Source organism: Calypte anna, chromosome 1 (genome assembly GCF_003957555.1).
Source record: "Calypte anna isolate BGI_N300 chromosome 1, bCalAnn1_v1.p, whole genome shotgun sequence".
Taxonomy (NCBI): domain Eukaryota; kingdom Metazoa; phylum Chordata; class Aves; order Apodiformes; family Trochilidae; genus Calypte; species Calypte anna.
The window spans coordinates 9,089,095-9,104,623 of NC_044244.1; the positions used below are offsets into that span (position 1 = coordinate 9,089,095).

The 15,529-nt window shown below is 37.7% G+C and overlaps 1 protein-coding gene across 1 annotated transcript in view; it reads left to right on the forward strand.

The window, feature by feature from the left end:
* Positions 1 to 15,529, forward strand: part of SEMA3A (semaphorin 3A) — a 163,078-nt gene that overhangs the window by 93,792 nt on the left and 53,757 nt on the right. Inside the window, exons 5-6 of the mRNA XM_008493025.2 lie at positions 5,922 to 6,015; positions 12,954 to 13,073. Of these exons, the coding sequence (XP_008491247.1) occupies positions 5,922 to 6,015; positions 12,954 to 13,073 (214 nt within the window). The remainder of the gene's footprint in view (positions 1 to 5,921; positions 6,016 to 12,953; positions 13,074 to 15,529) is intronic.

Here is a 15,529-nt window from a genome sequence, read left to right on the forward strand (position 1 = left end):
TTACCCTTGGGAACTGGAGTTCTGAGTTGGTCTGACTTGTCATTCGAAGAAAGCTGTTGCTTTCTGCTGACTATCGTCAAATTTAGCCACCCCCGCTAATGCCTCTATGTAGAGTGGGTGAATCCAGACATTTCCAAAAGTTTTTCTTTGACTAGGAAGTGGTACTTTCCTTTTCTTATCGCCAACACTGAATAATAACACATAGTACACAATATTTCAATGCTAGCAGCTTCTGACTGACAAACAAGACATCACCATTGGCTTAGAAGTTCTCTAGATGGATGCTTCTTTACAGTGCAAAGTCTTACTCTGGGCATACCACTCTTGCCATCTTTAGGAGGGTTTTTTTTCCTGGGGTTTTGTGTTTTTTCTCCCCATAGTCTGTCGTATGAAATATTTCACAGTAACCCTAAGACCTTATGAGAACAAGAAAAATGTTAGCATCAATTAAGCTCACAGCTGTGGCCAGCTCTATCTTTTTTTACTAAGCAGAGGATATGCTAGTTCCTCAGGCTCTTGGCATCTTAAATGTTTCTGGACCACCCCATATCATTGCTCAGCAGCTTGTTGTGGAGCTCAGATAGCCCCTGGAAGATACCCTGGAGATGTGTTACTTTCTATTTATGGTTTGGGGGTTACAAGAGTAAGGATCTGTGTTCCTTCAATTTCAGTAGAACAGCTGGGGAGCATCGCTGCTGTCAAACCTCTCTATATCTTCCATGCTTTATAATTTAAACCACTAACACCTTCTTAGTAGCTGTACACACTCTGCCAACACAGCCTCTTCAGCTCCATTGCTTGCACTGCAGAGATTGATTATTGACCTGCCGCGGTGTTGCTGCATTAGGCTCTGCAATTCTGGGGCAGTTTTGGTGTGAATCGCCAGAAAAGTTTCAGGAAAAGAATCACCCTCAGCAGTCACTGCTGTCTGTTCTGATGGATTAGCTTTACTCCACTAGCCACCTGTTTTCTCAAAATCCAGAAATAATGCTAAAGTAGAATTTATTTATTTATTTATTTAATTTAACAAAAAACAACTGTCTTGGCCTTCTTGGATTCTGGGTGGGTTAGCTGCTGATGGAGATGTAAAAAATGGTTTTAAAAGTTATTATATCAGGTATATACATGTATATATGTGGGTATACAGTTGGTATATAGGTGTGTTTATATGTATATAATATTGATACACCTGAACTGAAGGATGTAGCTGACTGAAGCTGTCTAGTAGCAAGGTATGAAGTAAACCTTGTTAAATGGCTATGTCATAATATGGGGCACAAATCACAAATATTATTTCAGTGATATTCAGCTGTTTGAAAGTGAACGTCCAGAGCCCTGAAATGGAAGATCATTGGGCTAAAGAATGGGAAACACAGGAGCTTTTATGTTCATTTCCACGACCGTAATGTAATTCTTTCTGGCAGTCTTGCCATCTGTTACATGGTGTGCTACAGGAGAATGTGTGTTTTAAGGAGTTGGAAGCATAATCTCCCATCATGCAAAGAATTTACTAGGACAAACAATTCATGTCATACCATGAGCCAGCAGACATGTGACTGTAACTTCAGCTTGCAGCCACTTGTTGGCATGTTTGTGGAATTTCAAACAATCTCACATTTTCAGTAGTTTTTCAGATTATACAGAAGCATCAATGAGATATAAACCTGGAGTTTAATAACCCAGCACCACCTAAAGAGAACAAGCTACAAAAAGGTTGGAGGATGCTTATAAGGATCCTTAAAGAGGTTTTTCATAAATAATAATGTCCTTTTGGGCTTCCAGTGCAACTAAAGAACAGTTTTGGACAATAAAATGAATTGGTTGTTGAGTTATAATGGCCTTTATTTGAATACCTTTTCTTTTCTTTTTTTTTCTTTTTTTTTTTTTTTTTTTTTTTTTTCTTTTTTTTTTCTTCTTTTTTTTTTTTCTTTTTTTCCCTCATTGCATTTCTAGAGAATTTCCTCCAGCCTAGCAAGATTTCTTCATCCTGAATTCCCATCTTTAATAACATAATAGCCCTCACAGAACTTTGAAACAGTGAGAATTTGGTGATCTTCAGTTTTTCTTGCTCTTTATGGCTAAGGTATTTGCTGACTCCCTGCACTATCGTTCTTTGCATTCAATTCACTGTAAAACTCAGGAGGCAGAAAAATTATAAACTGATCAGATTTGTTTCTGAGAACAAACAATATGCATTCTTTCTAGCTAAAAGCTCTTGACTGTACTGTGCAAAAGAATGGCACACTTACCCAGTCCAAAGTCCCCCTAAGCCTCCAAGCAGAGCCCTGGTGTTTGCTGGCTCCAGGCAGACTGACTTTGGCTCTGAGTCATTCCCCAGGAGCTGCCCTCACTCTCTCAGCTGCCTCTACACAGGTTTTTAGATGTAATTTAGGTAGACAGGACTTAAAATACCAGGAGCATAGCCTGAGTTTCTAGTCTGCAATGGAGGCTGGCTCTCTGAGATCAAGCACACCTTTTGTATAAAATGAAGAGCTGGAATTTTGCCCTCCACTACTGACACTGACTTCTGATCTCATCTCTCGCTGTTATGGCAGGACTGAACTTGGGGGCAAATGCCTTAGACCAGGGACTAGTATGGTCAGGTACCTATCATTAGTCATATTGCTTTCTAGGCATTTAAAATGGGGATGGAGAAGTACATAGAAAGAAGATTATTCCTTTATTGCCTGTGTTTATTGTTGGCTTGTAAGTAGAGCTAGTTTGACTTCAGCTCCCAAAAAGCTATTTGGGCAAGCTGCCCTGTTTGGGACAGGTCAGATTTCTTATAGCATGTTTATCAAAACTTACTGGGGCTTCAGACTAAACCATGATACATTTATTTGGCAGTTAACAGTGATGTATTTATTATGACTTGCCCATGCATTTGGAAACTTACAGTATATGTCTTTACATTTCAATTATACTGAAATATGAAAACACTGTGGGATTTCCCTGTCATGCCTCTTATTTCAAATATTATATTCCACATACACAAAGAGAAGGGTAGATCATCTCTGACTTACATTGGCCCAGCTCTCCAGTCTTTATTGCCTGCTACACACCAATATCAGTGGAGTTACAGTGACATAAAACAGAGGAATACAGCAAAAAATCAGATCCTTCCTACACCACATCACATTCAACATCTGTTTCCTATTTGTCTTATAATGACACATGAGATTATCTTGGGAATATATTCAGCTTTAACTGTCATGCCACTGACTTTATAGCCTTATCAAATATCCATTGGTGTGCAGGTTGAGCAATTATCATCTACTAAGAAGAAATCCCAAGAAAATGTAGATTGATAATAATATTTTTCAATAATGGCTTGTAGCATTAGTGCCGTTTTCTATTATTGCCAGTGAGGTCTAGCACTCTCCTCAATTTACCTCTTTAATTTATTGAGCAAGATCTGTATATGGACCCTGCAGCAGAATTCAAAAAGAATTTTCTTTCTCATTATTTATTTGTTTCTGGTTAGAAGGAGCAAAGTCAGAAAATTGGACAGAAACAAGGAATGTGTCTAATACTTCTTAATGGACTATTAAGAAATAGAGAGAAAGACAAAGGGAAACAATGACATTTAATAATGTGCAAAATATTACAGATGCAGGATGACCATATAAACATAATCATGGAGGCTACATCTACAAGGAAAAGGCTTAAGAGATTGACCTTGAATTCTGGGATCAAACTTCATGAAGCTGTGTCCAAACTTTGTATCTTACAGTGCAGTAAGCTTCTCCAGATAGACCATTCTTGTAATAGTCCATTCCCCCTTTACCTTTTTGTCGAGTAAATGGAGTGAAATGTGAAATCCTTCTGATGTTCCTTTGAAAATAACTAACACACACATATTTATGCTTACACAATGTAATTAAACAGCTCTGTAATAAAGCTATAGCCTGTGACCCACTTACAGGGACTCTGTAGGTTTAAAATAGTATGACTGGGAAGGACATCTGGTCAGTGGTCTGGCCCATGCCTGGAATCATTATGGACAAACAAGATGGTAAGGCAGGGTGCCAGGGAGAGCACTGCTTCCAAATACTTGAATTCACTGCTCATGAGAAAGACATGAGCTATTTGCCTGAATGATCTTCACATTAAAAAAACATTACGAAAGCAATTGTTGAATAAAATTTGAATTGTTGGGGTTTTTTGTGTGTGTTCTCCACAGCTTTGTGGATGCCAAGTCTCCAGCACTGAGCACTGGAGCATTGCCCTTGAGGGTGAAAGTTTTGAGAACAATATTGAGACTTTTACTTGTGAGCATAGAACAATGTAAGAATGTTTCCACACTAGTTCAGCTTCCATGGAGTTCTAGCCTGAGACTTAGTCTGGAGAAGTGAAACAGAATAGGCAGTTTAGGAACATCCTATAACTGTTCAAACTCTAGTTATGATGGATGCATTTGCCTTATGCATCTTTGCCATCACTGCAGGTAATATAACGGACAAAAAGTCACAAGTTGCTTATAAGAAGATATAGTTTAGAAAACAAATTCTTCACTAAAAAGGGCAATGGAATTTGTCCAGAAGGATTATAGAAATGTCTATTCCTTGAGGTTTTTTTGACTTGGCAAAACAAAACCAGAGCTGACTGTTCCCTGTCTTGACCTCAGTCTTCAGGCCCTTGTGGACTTAATAATATCTACAGGGCCTCTCTGGCCAGCAGCTCTGTGAATTTGTGTTTGGAAAGGGATGATAAGAATGAGAAATGAGGACTTGAGATAGTCTGTAGAAGAAGTAAGTGCTTGAAAATCAAGGTAAAGAGCTTATCTCCTTTTTATGAAATAAACAAGAAAAAAATACTGTAACAACTTCTTATTTTCTACTACCAACACATACATTTTAGATATATATTCTGATATTTATTTTGTATTTGTTTTCTTAAAACAGATGACTGATTTCTGACTAGTCAATAAGAAAAAAAGAAGCTGTACCAAGCTCTAGTTCCTAAGCTACTTGGTCCTGCAAATGTTGTTCAGAGTCCTTCAGCACCTACTTTATAGGAAATTTTTAGGTATAAGCAACTAAGAATGTGTTGCTGTGGTCCAAGTAACCAAAAAAACTGTTTGGTGTGTGGAGATTTGGGGCTCCTTAACCCAAAGGGGTTAGGTGTCAATGCAAATTAACCACAGTCCAAGTGGGAAATGGAAAATTCTGTTTTCAGTCTGGCCTCATCTTCTCTGTCACTGTAGAAGTCTACTGTGCAAAAAGCATCTGTGCTTCTGGTTTTACTCTCAGTGAAAAACATAAGATAAACAGTATTCAAATTGATTGACAGATTTGGGCCCCCAGTTAAAATTAAAGTAATTAAAAGTACTGAAAAGCCCATTGTTTTAGATTTACTGACCTTAATTTGAGTTAGTGTTGACTGAGACCCTTGTTAGTCTTGCGTTATTTCCCCACCTGTTTTGCCCTCAGTGTCTATATTTTATAAGTTTTGTTCTTTGTTACTGAAAAAAATTGAATGAAAAAACCTCTTCTGATGCTGTTAAAATTGAATTTGAGGATGCATGAAACAGCAAGTCTTGCAGGAGATTGTAGAAAACTATGGTCTAGGTTTTGTCTTTTTTCAGACAAGTTTCAAATTCCAGTTTCTTCAGTTAATAGTGCTCAAGTGTACTCTCAGTGAAAGCAGAAACAATTCAAGGAAGCCATGCAAATTATATCTGAAGTAGAATAGATGAGACACAAGATGTGCATGTGTACTTGTGCTTTTGAGTAGCCTTCAGCACAATACTGATTAAAAGGTGGGTACTTCTGCCAGATCCTCACCTGGATATTTGACTTCCCTGAAGCCACAAAAGCCAATGTGATCATAAGTGCTGCACTGTGTTTAGTTCAACTTATTGCTAGAGTTCTTTCCTCAAATAATGTTGCTTTTTCTTTCATTTTTTTTCCACCCCACAGGACAACATTTTTAAAATGGAAGACTCACATTTTGAAAATGGCCGGGGGAAAAGCCCTTATGATCCTAAACTGCTGACAGCTTCTCTTTTAGTAGGTAGGTGCCACAATAAAAGTTCAGTGAGATGTGTATTCACTATAAAGAATTGCCAGTTTTCTGCTTTTTTTCTAATTGCAGCACCTATGATAGGACTTTGTTTTACGAATTTTGTTTTCATGCAAAAACCATTCTAGTTTCATTTTCAAGGTAGTTGTCTTAAGACAAAAAAAAAAAAAGAAAAAAAAAAAAGAGACAAAAACTTGTCTTGAGAAACAACGTGTGTGTAAACAAAGAATCAAGTGTCACAGCATACCTCTTTACCTCTTTATACCTCTATGAGTCCTTGATTCTGTAAAGTATTTCTCCTCCCCAGAGTAGTTAGCTACCTCTGGAAATATTTTAATCCCTCAGTTTCCTGGTTGGGTTGCTCACTGACAGTTGCACCAGTGCAATTGAGAGCAAAATGAGAGCAGGAATAATTTCTTACATCAGTTCTGCTGACAAAGAAGGTCTGTTACCCAACTGTACTTCATACGAGCTGGAGATGCACAAGTCTAGGCTGAAGGCCTTCTGCCTTTCTTCTGAAGAGATCTGTGCAACAGCAAGTGCAACTGAACTCCTTTCCAGAGAAGAAAGATTTCAATAAATTAAGTATTTTTGAATTAGTAATACTTAATTGCACAGAATATGTAAGTATAGAGCACCTGGACTGTGTTAATGTAATTAAACTAATCCAATTTTTTGAATTTATCTAATTGATTTATCTTACCTAATTGAATTAATTTTGTTCATTGTTCTTCCTGCTCCTTTAAGAAAAAGTCAAAAAAGACATTTTGTAAGAAGAAAATAAGATCAAAACAAATTAGTTTCCTCTTTCAGTAACAACTCTGTCCAGGTTTAGCCACTTTATCTTTAACATGTAATTTTCTGGCCACGTTTTGTGATTTCAAAGCCAAGAGACAATGATAGTTTCAGAAGACTTTAGTTTCTTTTGTCTCAGAAATCTCTGGGAAGCTACATATAACCAGATACACTGTCTTCTCCAGGACTTCGTCCCTGTTACTAGTCTATAGTCTTACCTTCCAGCTACTCTTTATTATATTTACATTACATATTAAAATGAAGATATTAAAATAGACAGTAACAAAAATTTAGTCTTGAGTGTTCCTCATTTCCTGATCTTTGACGCGCCTAATGATCACAGGTGATGAGCTACCCTGGGGACACACACTTTTTAACAGAACAGCAAGACATCCACATCTTGCTCCAACTTGTATCCTGTACAAACAGAAAGGAAAAAAATGTGTGTGTAGAAGGCCAGTATATAAATTAGTGCCTGGAGCGACTTGAATTTGTGGCAGAGCTACTCTCAGGGGAATGGCTTTACTATTTACTTTAATATTCAATAAAGAAAGAGAATGATGACAAGCCAGTATTACATGGTATACCCGGTATGCAACTGCACAAAGTCAACAGCGTCTAGCTTTTCACATTCCTTTTTTTTTTTTACCACTCAGTCCGGCACAAATATGATTATGTTATTTCCCTTGGCTTAGATTTCATGACTTTAAAACATCTTTGCTTTTTTGAGCCCACTCCCTATCACTATAGTATTCACTCCGTGTATTTTTCCTCCTAATAAACAGTAGACTGAGCATGATGTTTTGTTTTGAATCAGGCTTCATGGGTGTATTTTAACACTATAGAAAATGGCATCAATTCAACATTCAAAGCCAGTGACTAATTTCTGCTTCAGTGATTTATATAAAATTCAGGGTGAAGACAAAATTAACATTCTTGCATCCTGAACTTGAACACCCTTTCTTCTCTGCCTTCTCCCAGCTACTTCACAGTCATATTGTGTTACTGATTAGAATGTATTTACTTCAGTCCTTTACTGCAGAGGTTCCTCTGATATTGCAGAATGTGTACACCAGGTTCACCACTGATTCATAATGACTTATATTTGCCAAACCCCCACAAATTTTATGGTAAAGTGGTGTTACAGGGAAAAGTTATTTCCTCACCCAAAAATAGGTGCAGAATAGGGAATGAACCAGCCAGTCAATGACTGCAAGGAGAATTTTAATCTTAAAGGAGGTAGCGCTGGCGTTAAGCAGTGAATGGGTCTATGAAGACCAGAGGAGCCTCTTGATCACAAATGTCCCACATGAAGAAAAACATGAAACAACTACTTCTTCCCTTCTCCTCAGCTGAATGATAGCTCAGCTGCTCTTATCAGGAGGTGATTCTCCCTCTCTACTCTGCTCTTGTGAGACCCCACCTGCAGTACTGTGTCCAGTTCTGAAGTCCCTATTATAAGAAGGACACTCTGCTCCTGGAACATGTCCAGAGGAGAGGCACTAAAATGATCAGAGGGCTGGAGCACCTCCACTATGAAGACAGGCTAAAGAATTTAGGGTTGTTCAGCCTGAAGAAAAGGAGGCTCTTAGATGACCTTATAGCAACCTTCTAATATCTGAAGAAGGCCTACAAGAAAGCTGGGGTAGGGCTTTTTACACAGGTGTGTAGTGAGACGAAAAGGGGAAATGGTTTAAAACTTAAGGAGGGGATATTTAGGTTAGACATTAGGAAGAAATTCTTTAATTTGAGGGTGTGAGACACTGGAACAGGCTGACAAAGGAAGTTGTGGCTGCCCCCTTCCTGGAGGTGTTCAAGGCCAGGCTGGATGGGGCCTTGAGCAATCTGGTCTAGCGGAAAGTGTCCCTGCCCATGCAGAGGGGTGGAACTAGATGATCTTTAAAGTCCCTTCAAATCATAGCCATTCTATGATTAATTTTATGATTCTACACCTGGCCCCTCTTGTGCAGGATATATTTGTCCTCACAAGCAATGATGGTTTATCTCAGGTTCAAGAGGGCAACAATGTAAAACAATTACCCAGCACTTATTAAACTGCAATGTTCTAATTAGTAACACAATGCAACTATCAGAAAGATAAAAGGCTGAGAATTAAGACTAATTTATAAAGTTAAATATAGGAGGGAAGAATAACCTCTGTTCTTTATAAGAAACTCTAAACAAAGATTTTGCAGAGTGTGGAACAGGAGTATGATCTTGATTCCATAACTAGAAGGTAAATCTTAGGTAAGTGAAACATAATTACCCAAGATGGAATTTGGCAAAACACCAAGTTTAATTTGCAAAAAGTAACTTTAGAACTTTAATACCCACTAGTGCTAGTAAAGGCTTCTTATTTTGTATTTCAGCTGAAAGAAAAACAAGTGTAAGAGCGATCTTCAGTTTTCCCTCTCTTTAAAAAAACAAAACAAAACAAAACAATAATATTTGGAGAAAAAAAACCAAAACACCCCCAAATCAAAGCACAGTTCATCATTATTAAATTGTTCCAATATTTTTCTAATATACGTTCCTTGTTCCATCCACCTGCAAACATTTTTCATTATTTTTTTAAGAGTTGTTCATTAAAGGCAGTTATTGCTACTCTGCTCTAAAGTAAACGCCGTCTGGCAACATGATACACCTCATTCCTTGTAATGTTAAGACATTATTCAGCCATTCCCATCTGTGTGCTTCTGACTAAACAGTGTCCATTTGAGTGGGCTAGTGCATGAAAATGTAGAGATTAAGCAGTCCCTGGGCACCACTAGTGTGTATTCCAGGGCAGGAGGAAAATCAGAGGCACTAGGATTTTCAAACAATGTAATCTCAGGAGAAAATTGTCACTGAAGGTATTAGTCTAAGGCTGATTGTATTAGGAGAGTTGAAAAAAAAACCCAAACAACAGGGAGTCAACTTTTTTTCCCCTTCTTCATTTCTTCCCCTTGAGAAATAGTTGTAAGTTTTCAAACCATTCATCTCCACTTCCTCCTTAAAATTAATGAAAAATGCTTCTAAAACTACTGACAATTGAAATTGGAAAGTGAAGGCTATCTGTGAAATAAAAGAATCATTTTCCAGACTATTAATGAGAAAACTTCAGTCCAAAAGAAGGTCTGCATAATGAAACCAATACGAATGTACTTCTATATAAACAGGAAGCAAAATTCTCATGTAGCTATGGAATAGTACTAATTAAAAAGATAGTCACGTTTGGGTCATGACTTGAGGCTCAGACTGAAGTTAGCAAAAATTATCATCTAAAGCCTTACAAAAATAAATTATATACCTTGGTATTTCTGTCTGTGAAAAACTAAAATTTGCATGACTGCAGCAAATCAGTTCAAACTGCAGACCCTGGTCTGGGTATCCTGAAACTTGGAGGAGCTGTAGTAGAGAGGAAAGAACGATCCATTAATTTCCTGCAGACTTCCTAGTTTCTGTCTTTGGAACAGGCCAAAGCCCATAGTTTGCAAAACTTTTACACAATCACCACTGACCAAAACGCACCATCCGTAGGAGCCTAGTAGCACGGAAGTCTTGAGTTGAATTAAGTAGAATGGACTTAAGCTCTGTCAGGAGTGGTTTAGGTTAGATATTAGGAAAAAATTCTTTACAGAGAGGGTGATCAGGCATTGGAATGGGCTGCTCAGGGAGGTGGTGGATTTTCCGTCCCTGGACATTTTTGAAAAGAAACTGGATGTGACACTCAGTGCCATGGTCTGGTAACCACAGTGGTAGTGGATTAAGGGTTGGACTTTATTATCTCAGAGGTCCTTTCCAACCCAGATGATTCTGTGATTCTGTGAACCTGGAAGATACGTTGCTTTCAGTGGCATTTCAGTGGTGAGCTAGAGGTAAAGTGCTAAAAGTCCTTAAAATTGTAAATATTGGAAATACGTAATTTTAATGAGGGTTTGTTGGGTTTTTTTAGCTAAGTTAGGTTTAATTTCAGTAATTTCATATGAAATATGGAATTTTTTTCTTCTTGATTGACCTTTAGATTTGTTGATGACTAGGAAGTAAAATAGGGCTGCTTGGTTTTTTCTTTCCCCCTTTGATTTATATTGATTTATCAGAATTCACCAGGGACTGAGAGACAAGAAAATGAAGATGAGGTTAAAGAAAGGTTAAGCACAGCATCAAAGCCCTTTTTCACAAGTGAAAAGGTTTTATATTCTCTAAAATCTCAGCTGCGTTCCCTGTACATAATAATCACTATAATTAAGTGATTGTCTCCCTTTAAAAAAGTTGAAAATGACACAGAGGAATGATAAATTGTTAATTAATGATATGCTGTTCTGTTTCACTTCTGATTACACCTCCTGCTGGGCATGACCGGTCTATTTGCTTCTAATCTCTGCTGTAAATTCATTCAATTCCACGCCTTTCTGCTATCATGTTTTCACCCTTCCTGACTTTCATGACTACCAGATGGTACAGAGCCACTGTAGGTTCAATTGATAATTTCATGGTGTCAGTGTTCTGGAGAAAAGATGCCAGTGATATCCAGTAGGCATGCTTGGACATGGTTGTCCCACCATGGAAATATCTGAAATTGCCATGAAAATGATGAACTTGTTCCTGAAGTGTGTGTTAAAATGAGGATATGGTAGAGTTCATCATGACCATGAAAAATGTATTAGCTTAGCTTAAAGAGTTATTTTCTCAAACTTGTCTTATTCACAGAAGACCTATTTAAGACGTGTAGCTTGAAAATAGCACTTGGAGAGATTAATATTCTTTAATACTGCATTAAAACCATAGGGAGGAGTAGTCTGTTTCACAGAATCACAGAATCACAAAATGGTAGGGCTTGGAAAGACTAGAGATCATCTAGTCTAACCCTTCTACCAGAGCAGGTTTACTAGGGTGGGTTGCACAGATGATATCCAGGCAGGTTTTGAATATCTCTAGAGATGGAGACTCTATGACTACTCTGGACAGTCTGTTTCAGTGCTCTGTTACTCCTACAGTAAAGAAGTTCTTCCTTTTGTTTCAGTTGAAACTTCTGTATTTCACTTTGTGACCATTGCCTCTTGTCATGTCACTGGCCACGACTGAAAAATGCATTTCTAGCAATTTGAATTCAGACCAATTTCATAGACAAGCTCTCCATTAATGCCAGAAAGATATGTGTTGTTCTTTGCTCCCTGGTTGCTTTCTATGGGTCTGATTTCTGTGTACTTATCATCATCATCGTGTTCATCATCATCTTTTCCAGCTGGCAAATATTTAACTTGACAAGGTCCACTGAACTTAGACCATGTCCCTTTCTGTCTCCTCCATGATACTTCTGGTTGGCTGAGGAGGGGCAAAGGAGCACACTGGGACTCTAATATTATCAGTTGCTTCTCCAGATAGGTCCTGGGTTTGCCACTTAGGGGCTAAAGTATCACTTATGGACTGTAGGTCAATTTTTAATTCACTTGTTCACTGAGATATGGATGAGGTCAACAGCTGGCCATGATCTCATTTATTCTCTCCCTTCGCTGTTGCCCCTTTGCCAATATCACAATTATAAGGATGGCAGGAGAAAAGCATGTTCTGTCTTTCCTGTAGAAGATAGTTTTCAAAAGATTTGCTTGCTCAGAAAAAAAGAAGGAAAAAACAAAACAAGCAAAACCAAACCAAAAACCAATCAAATAACTTTTTCTAGGTGAAAAATTAAAGCGACTTGATGACTAAATCAAGTGATTGAGCTGAACTCTCCAATTCCCAACACAGAGTCACAAAAACCCAGTAGATTGGAAGGAACTTCTGAAGGTCACCAACCCAAACTCATGTTCAAAACAGGGTAACTTCACAGCTTTGGGGGCTACATAAGACTGCCTGCCAGGCATAGGTGTACAAGCTGCCACTGTTCCAATCTGAGAATCCAAATATATTTTTGAAAAGTGGCTGCACTAGCAGTTGGGAAATACAACTTAACTGAGAGGTTACAGTAAAACTCTGCAGTGGGAAAGTGGGTATAATTATACATTTTCAATGACAATACATTGCATATGGCTTATTGCTTTGTAATTTTCTCATTATCCTTATTAGCGTAATATAAACATAGGACTGACAGCTTTCTCTTACTTACCGTGACTGGAAAATTAAGAAATGTTGCTTCCAATTATGTCCTCCCACAGATGGAGAACTGTACTCCGGCACAGCAGCAGACTTCATGGGCAGGGACTTTGCCATTTTCCGAACTCTAGGACATCATCATCCAATCAGAACAGAGCAGCACGACTCCCGGTGGCTAAATGGTATGTAAAATGTACATTTATCCAGTTATGTTAATCTAGCCATTAAACATTAGCACACAGCTTCATTCCAGCAACATCTGTGAAATACACACCCCTCTTTTATTTGGAGCAGAATTCTGTCTTAAACCAGTTAGACTAATCAAAAGTGATTCATAAAGAAGCATTTTTTGTTTAATTACATTGAGATCTGTGGAGTGTGATTAAATTTAAAACATATACGGACACTGTGGTTAACACAGACATGCCACAGGAGCAGATTGCCGTAGGGTGCAAGTTGTACAGAAGCTCAAGCCTTGTGGAGACATCAGCCACACATCAGCACAAAGTAGTTACAAAACCTTGCACAGGATTCTGCCTTGTACAGGCTTTCATTTTTGGCTGGATTGATGGGAAACTGACATTAGCCACCGAAGTCCAGCAGCAAGTAAATCAGTATAGGTTCCTGAGCAGGACAGAGTTGTCAGTAGTTTGGAAAAAGTGAAAACGGTCCTGGGTGTTCCAAATTCTTTGGTTTCAAAATACTCAATAGTTTAACAAGGCACAATAACATTTAATGTATGGATATTACTAATCAGGCCTGTAGCTGATTGCCTTCGTGTATGGGGAGAAAGGAATAGTTTCAGAGAAAATCTGGATTTGGCTTCACATACCAAAATACTTTAAAATGTATATGAGTACTCTATCCAAGTTCTACTAAAGTCAAAATTCTAATAACTTTAATGGCTTAAGTTATACAACACTGTGAGCATTTTGGAAATGCTGACATTTGATTTAAGTGAGCCAGTAATGCTAACATGAGTTACTCTGTGTTAATTTGTAATATAATTTTTGAAGAGTTCATTAGCCACTTTTGCTATACACAGTGCTTGCATTTGCACTTGAGCTTTTAAATTCACAAAGTATTTTTTTCTTAGATACTTTTCACTCCTAACCACATAATTTATGTCTGTGCTGAGGTCCAGGTTTTCTTATGTGGTTTTGCAATTTGGTGCAAACTGTTCACCCATTTTTTTACTGTGTGAGAGCAGAATATGTTTTAACAACACTACTTCTTATTAGCTACAGCCAGGAACTTCTAGTATCATACTGCTTATCATATTAGCTGTATATACAGTCCATAACAAAACCAATCCCTGACTCAATTAAAACCACAGCAGGTTGGATAAACAACTCTATATGATATATGGATAGGATATATATATATCAGATAAACATATACGTGCCAAATTGTATGAATCTTTATTTTAATATGACAAGTTGATGAATCTGATTTTTATACTGTTAAATATAGTTTTGTCATAATTCATGTGGACTGATGTGAGGACAGATTCAGGTCTATCACGTTTCAATTCTGCAGTCCATGCTTGCCCAGTAACCCAGAAATGTTTTTCTTCAGTTTATTTTATTATAATAACAGACAAGATTTCTGGACGGCAAGAGACAGTAAAGTACAATGGTTAAGACATACCCATCTATCTTTGTACCTGGTAGAGTAATAATATCTTAAAGATAACAAAACACCCACTTTTGTTATGATAGTCATGATGACATAAAATCCAATCATGCAAGCAAAATCTGCTTTTGTGCAGTAGGTTTGCACAATGACAGCTGAGTCAGGAGGATTTATGCAGTGGGAAAGCACAGCCATTGTCCACAACCCCTGTACTTCATCGCTGAAAATGTGTCATTCCTTTGTGGATTCAGTTATCAGTCTTTCAGCACTGAATGTGAGAACTGCTTTTCCCAAATTAGCACTAAGGCTACATCTGACAGGCTGCAGAAACCGCAACTGCTTTGTGCTTAGCATGGGGAGGAGAAGACCGTGGCACATAAAGAGCTGAGGAACCTCAAGCTCTCTAGAATTAAGTATCCTCCAAAATGAGCATGAAAGTAGAAAAACAGCATATCATAGCACAGGGTGAAGATGATTTTCAATCTGCGTGTCATTCTTACTCTATATTCTTGTATGAAAAGGTTTGGGTTAATTTTTAAGAAAGGTAATAATCAATCTGAGGCCATTAGAAATTATTCTTATAACTGCCTATCATTTAATAGCTAATGATTTTTAAGTACATTTTTGAAATCTGTATCTTCATAGCAACTTAATCACTTACATTTCTCATATGGAAAAGTTGGCTTAAAATCTCCACGACAACATTCCTATTAAAGGCTCTAAGACTTTACTCTTAATTTCCCAGTGAAAAAGTCCTGGCAGCCTTTCCACACAGCACGCCTAACTTCAGCATCTAACAGGGAAATCCAAAAATTACAGTTGCTTGGGTTTGAAACTCTGCAGGCATGCCAATCCTTAGATTTTATTTCTTTTTAATTTGTCATTTGTATCTTTCAGATAGAATTATGAAACAAGCTTTGTGTTTGCAGGTATTTAAATTGGATATACTTTTAATAAAATAAGCTCTTACTGACAGATGAGATGTACTGCACTTTCTTAAAGA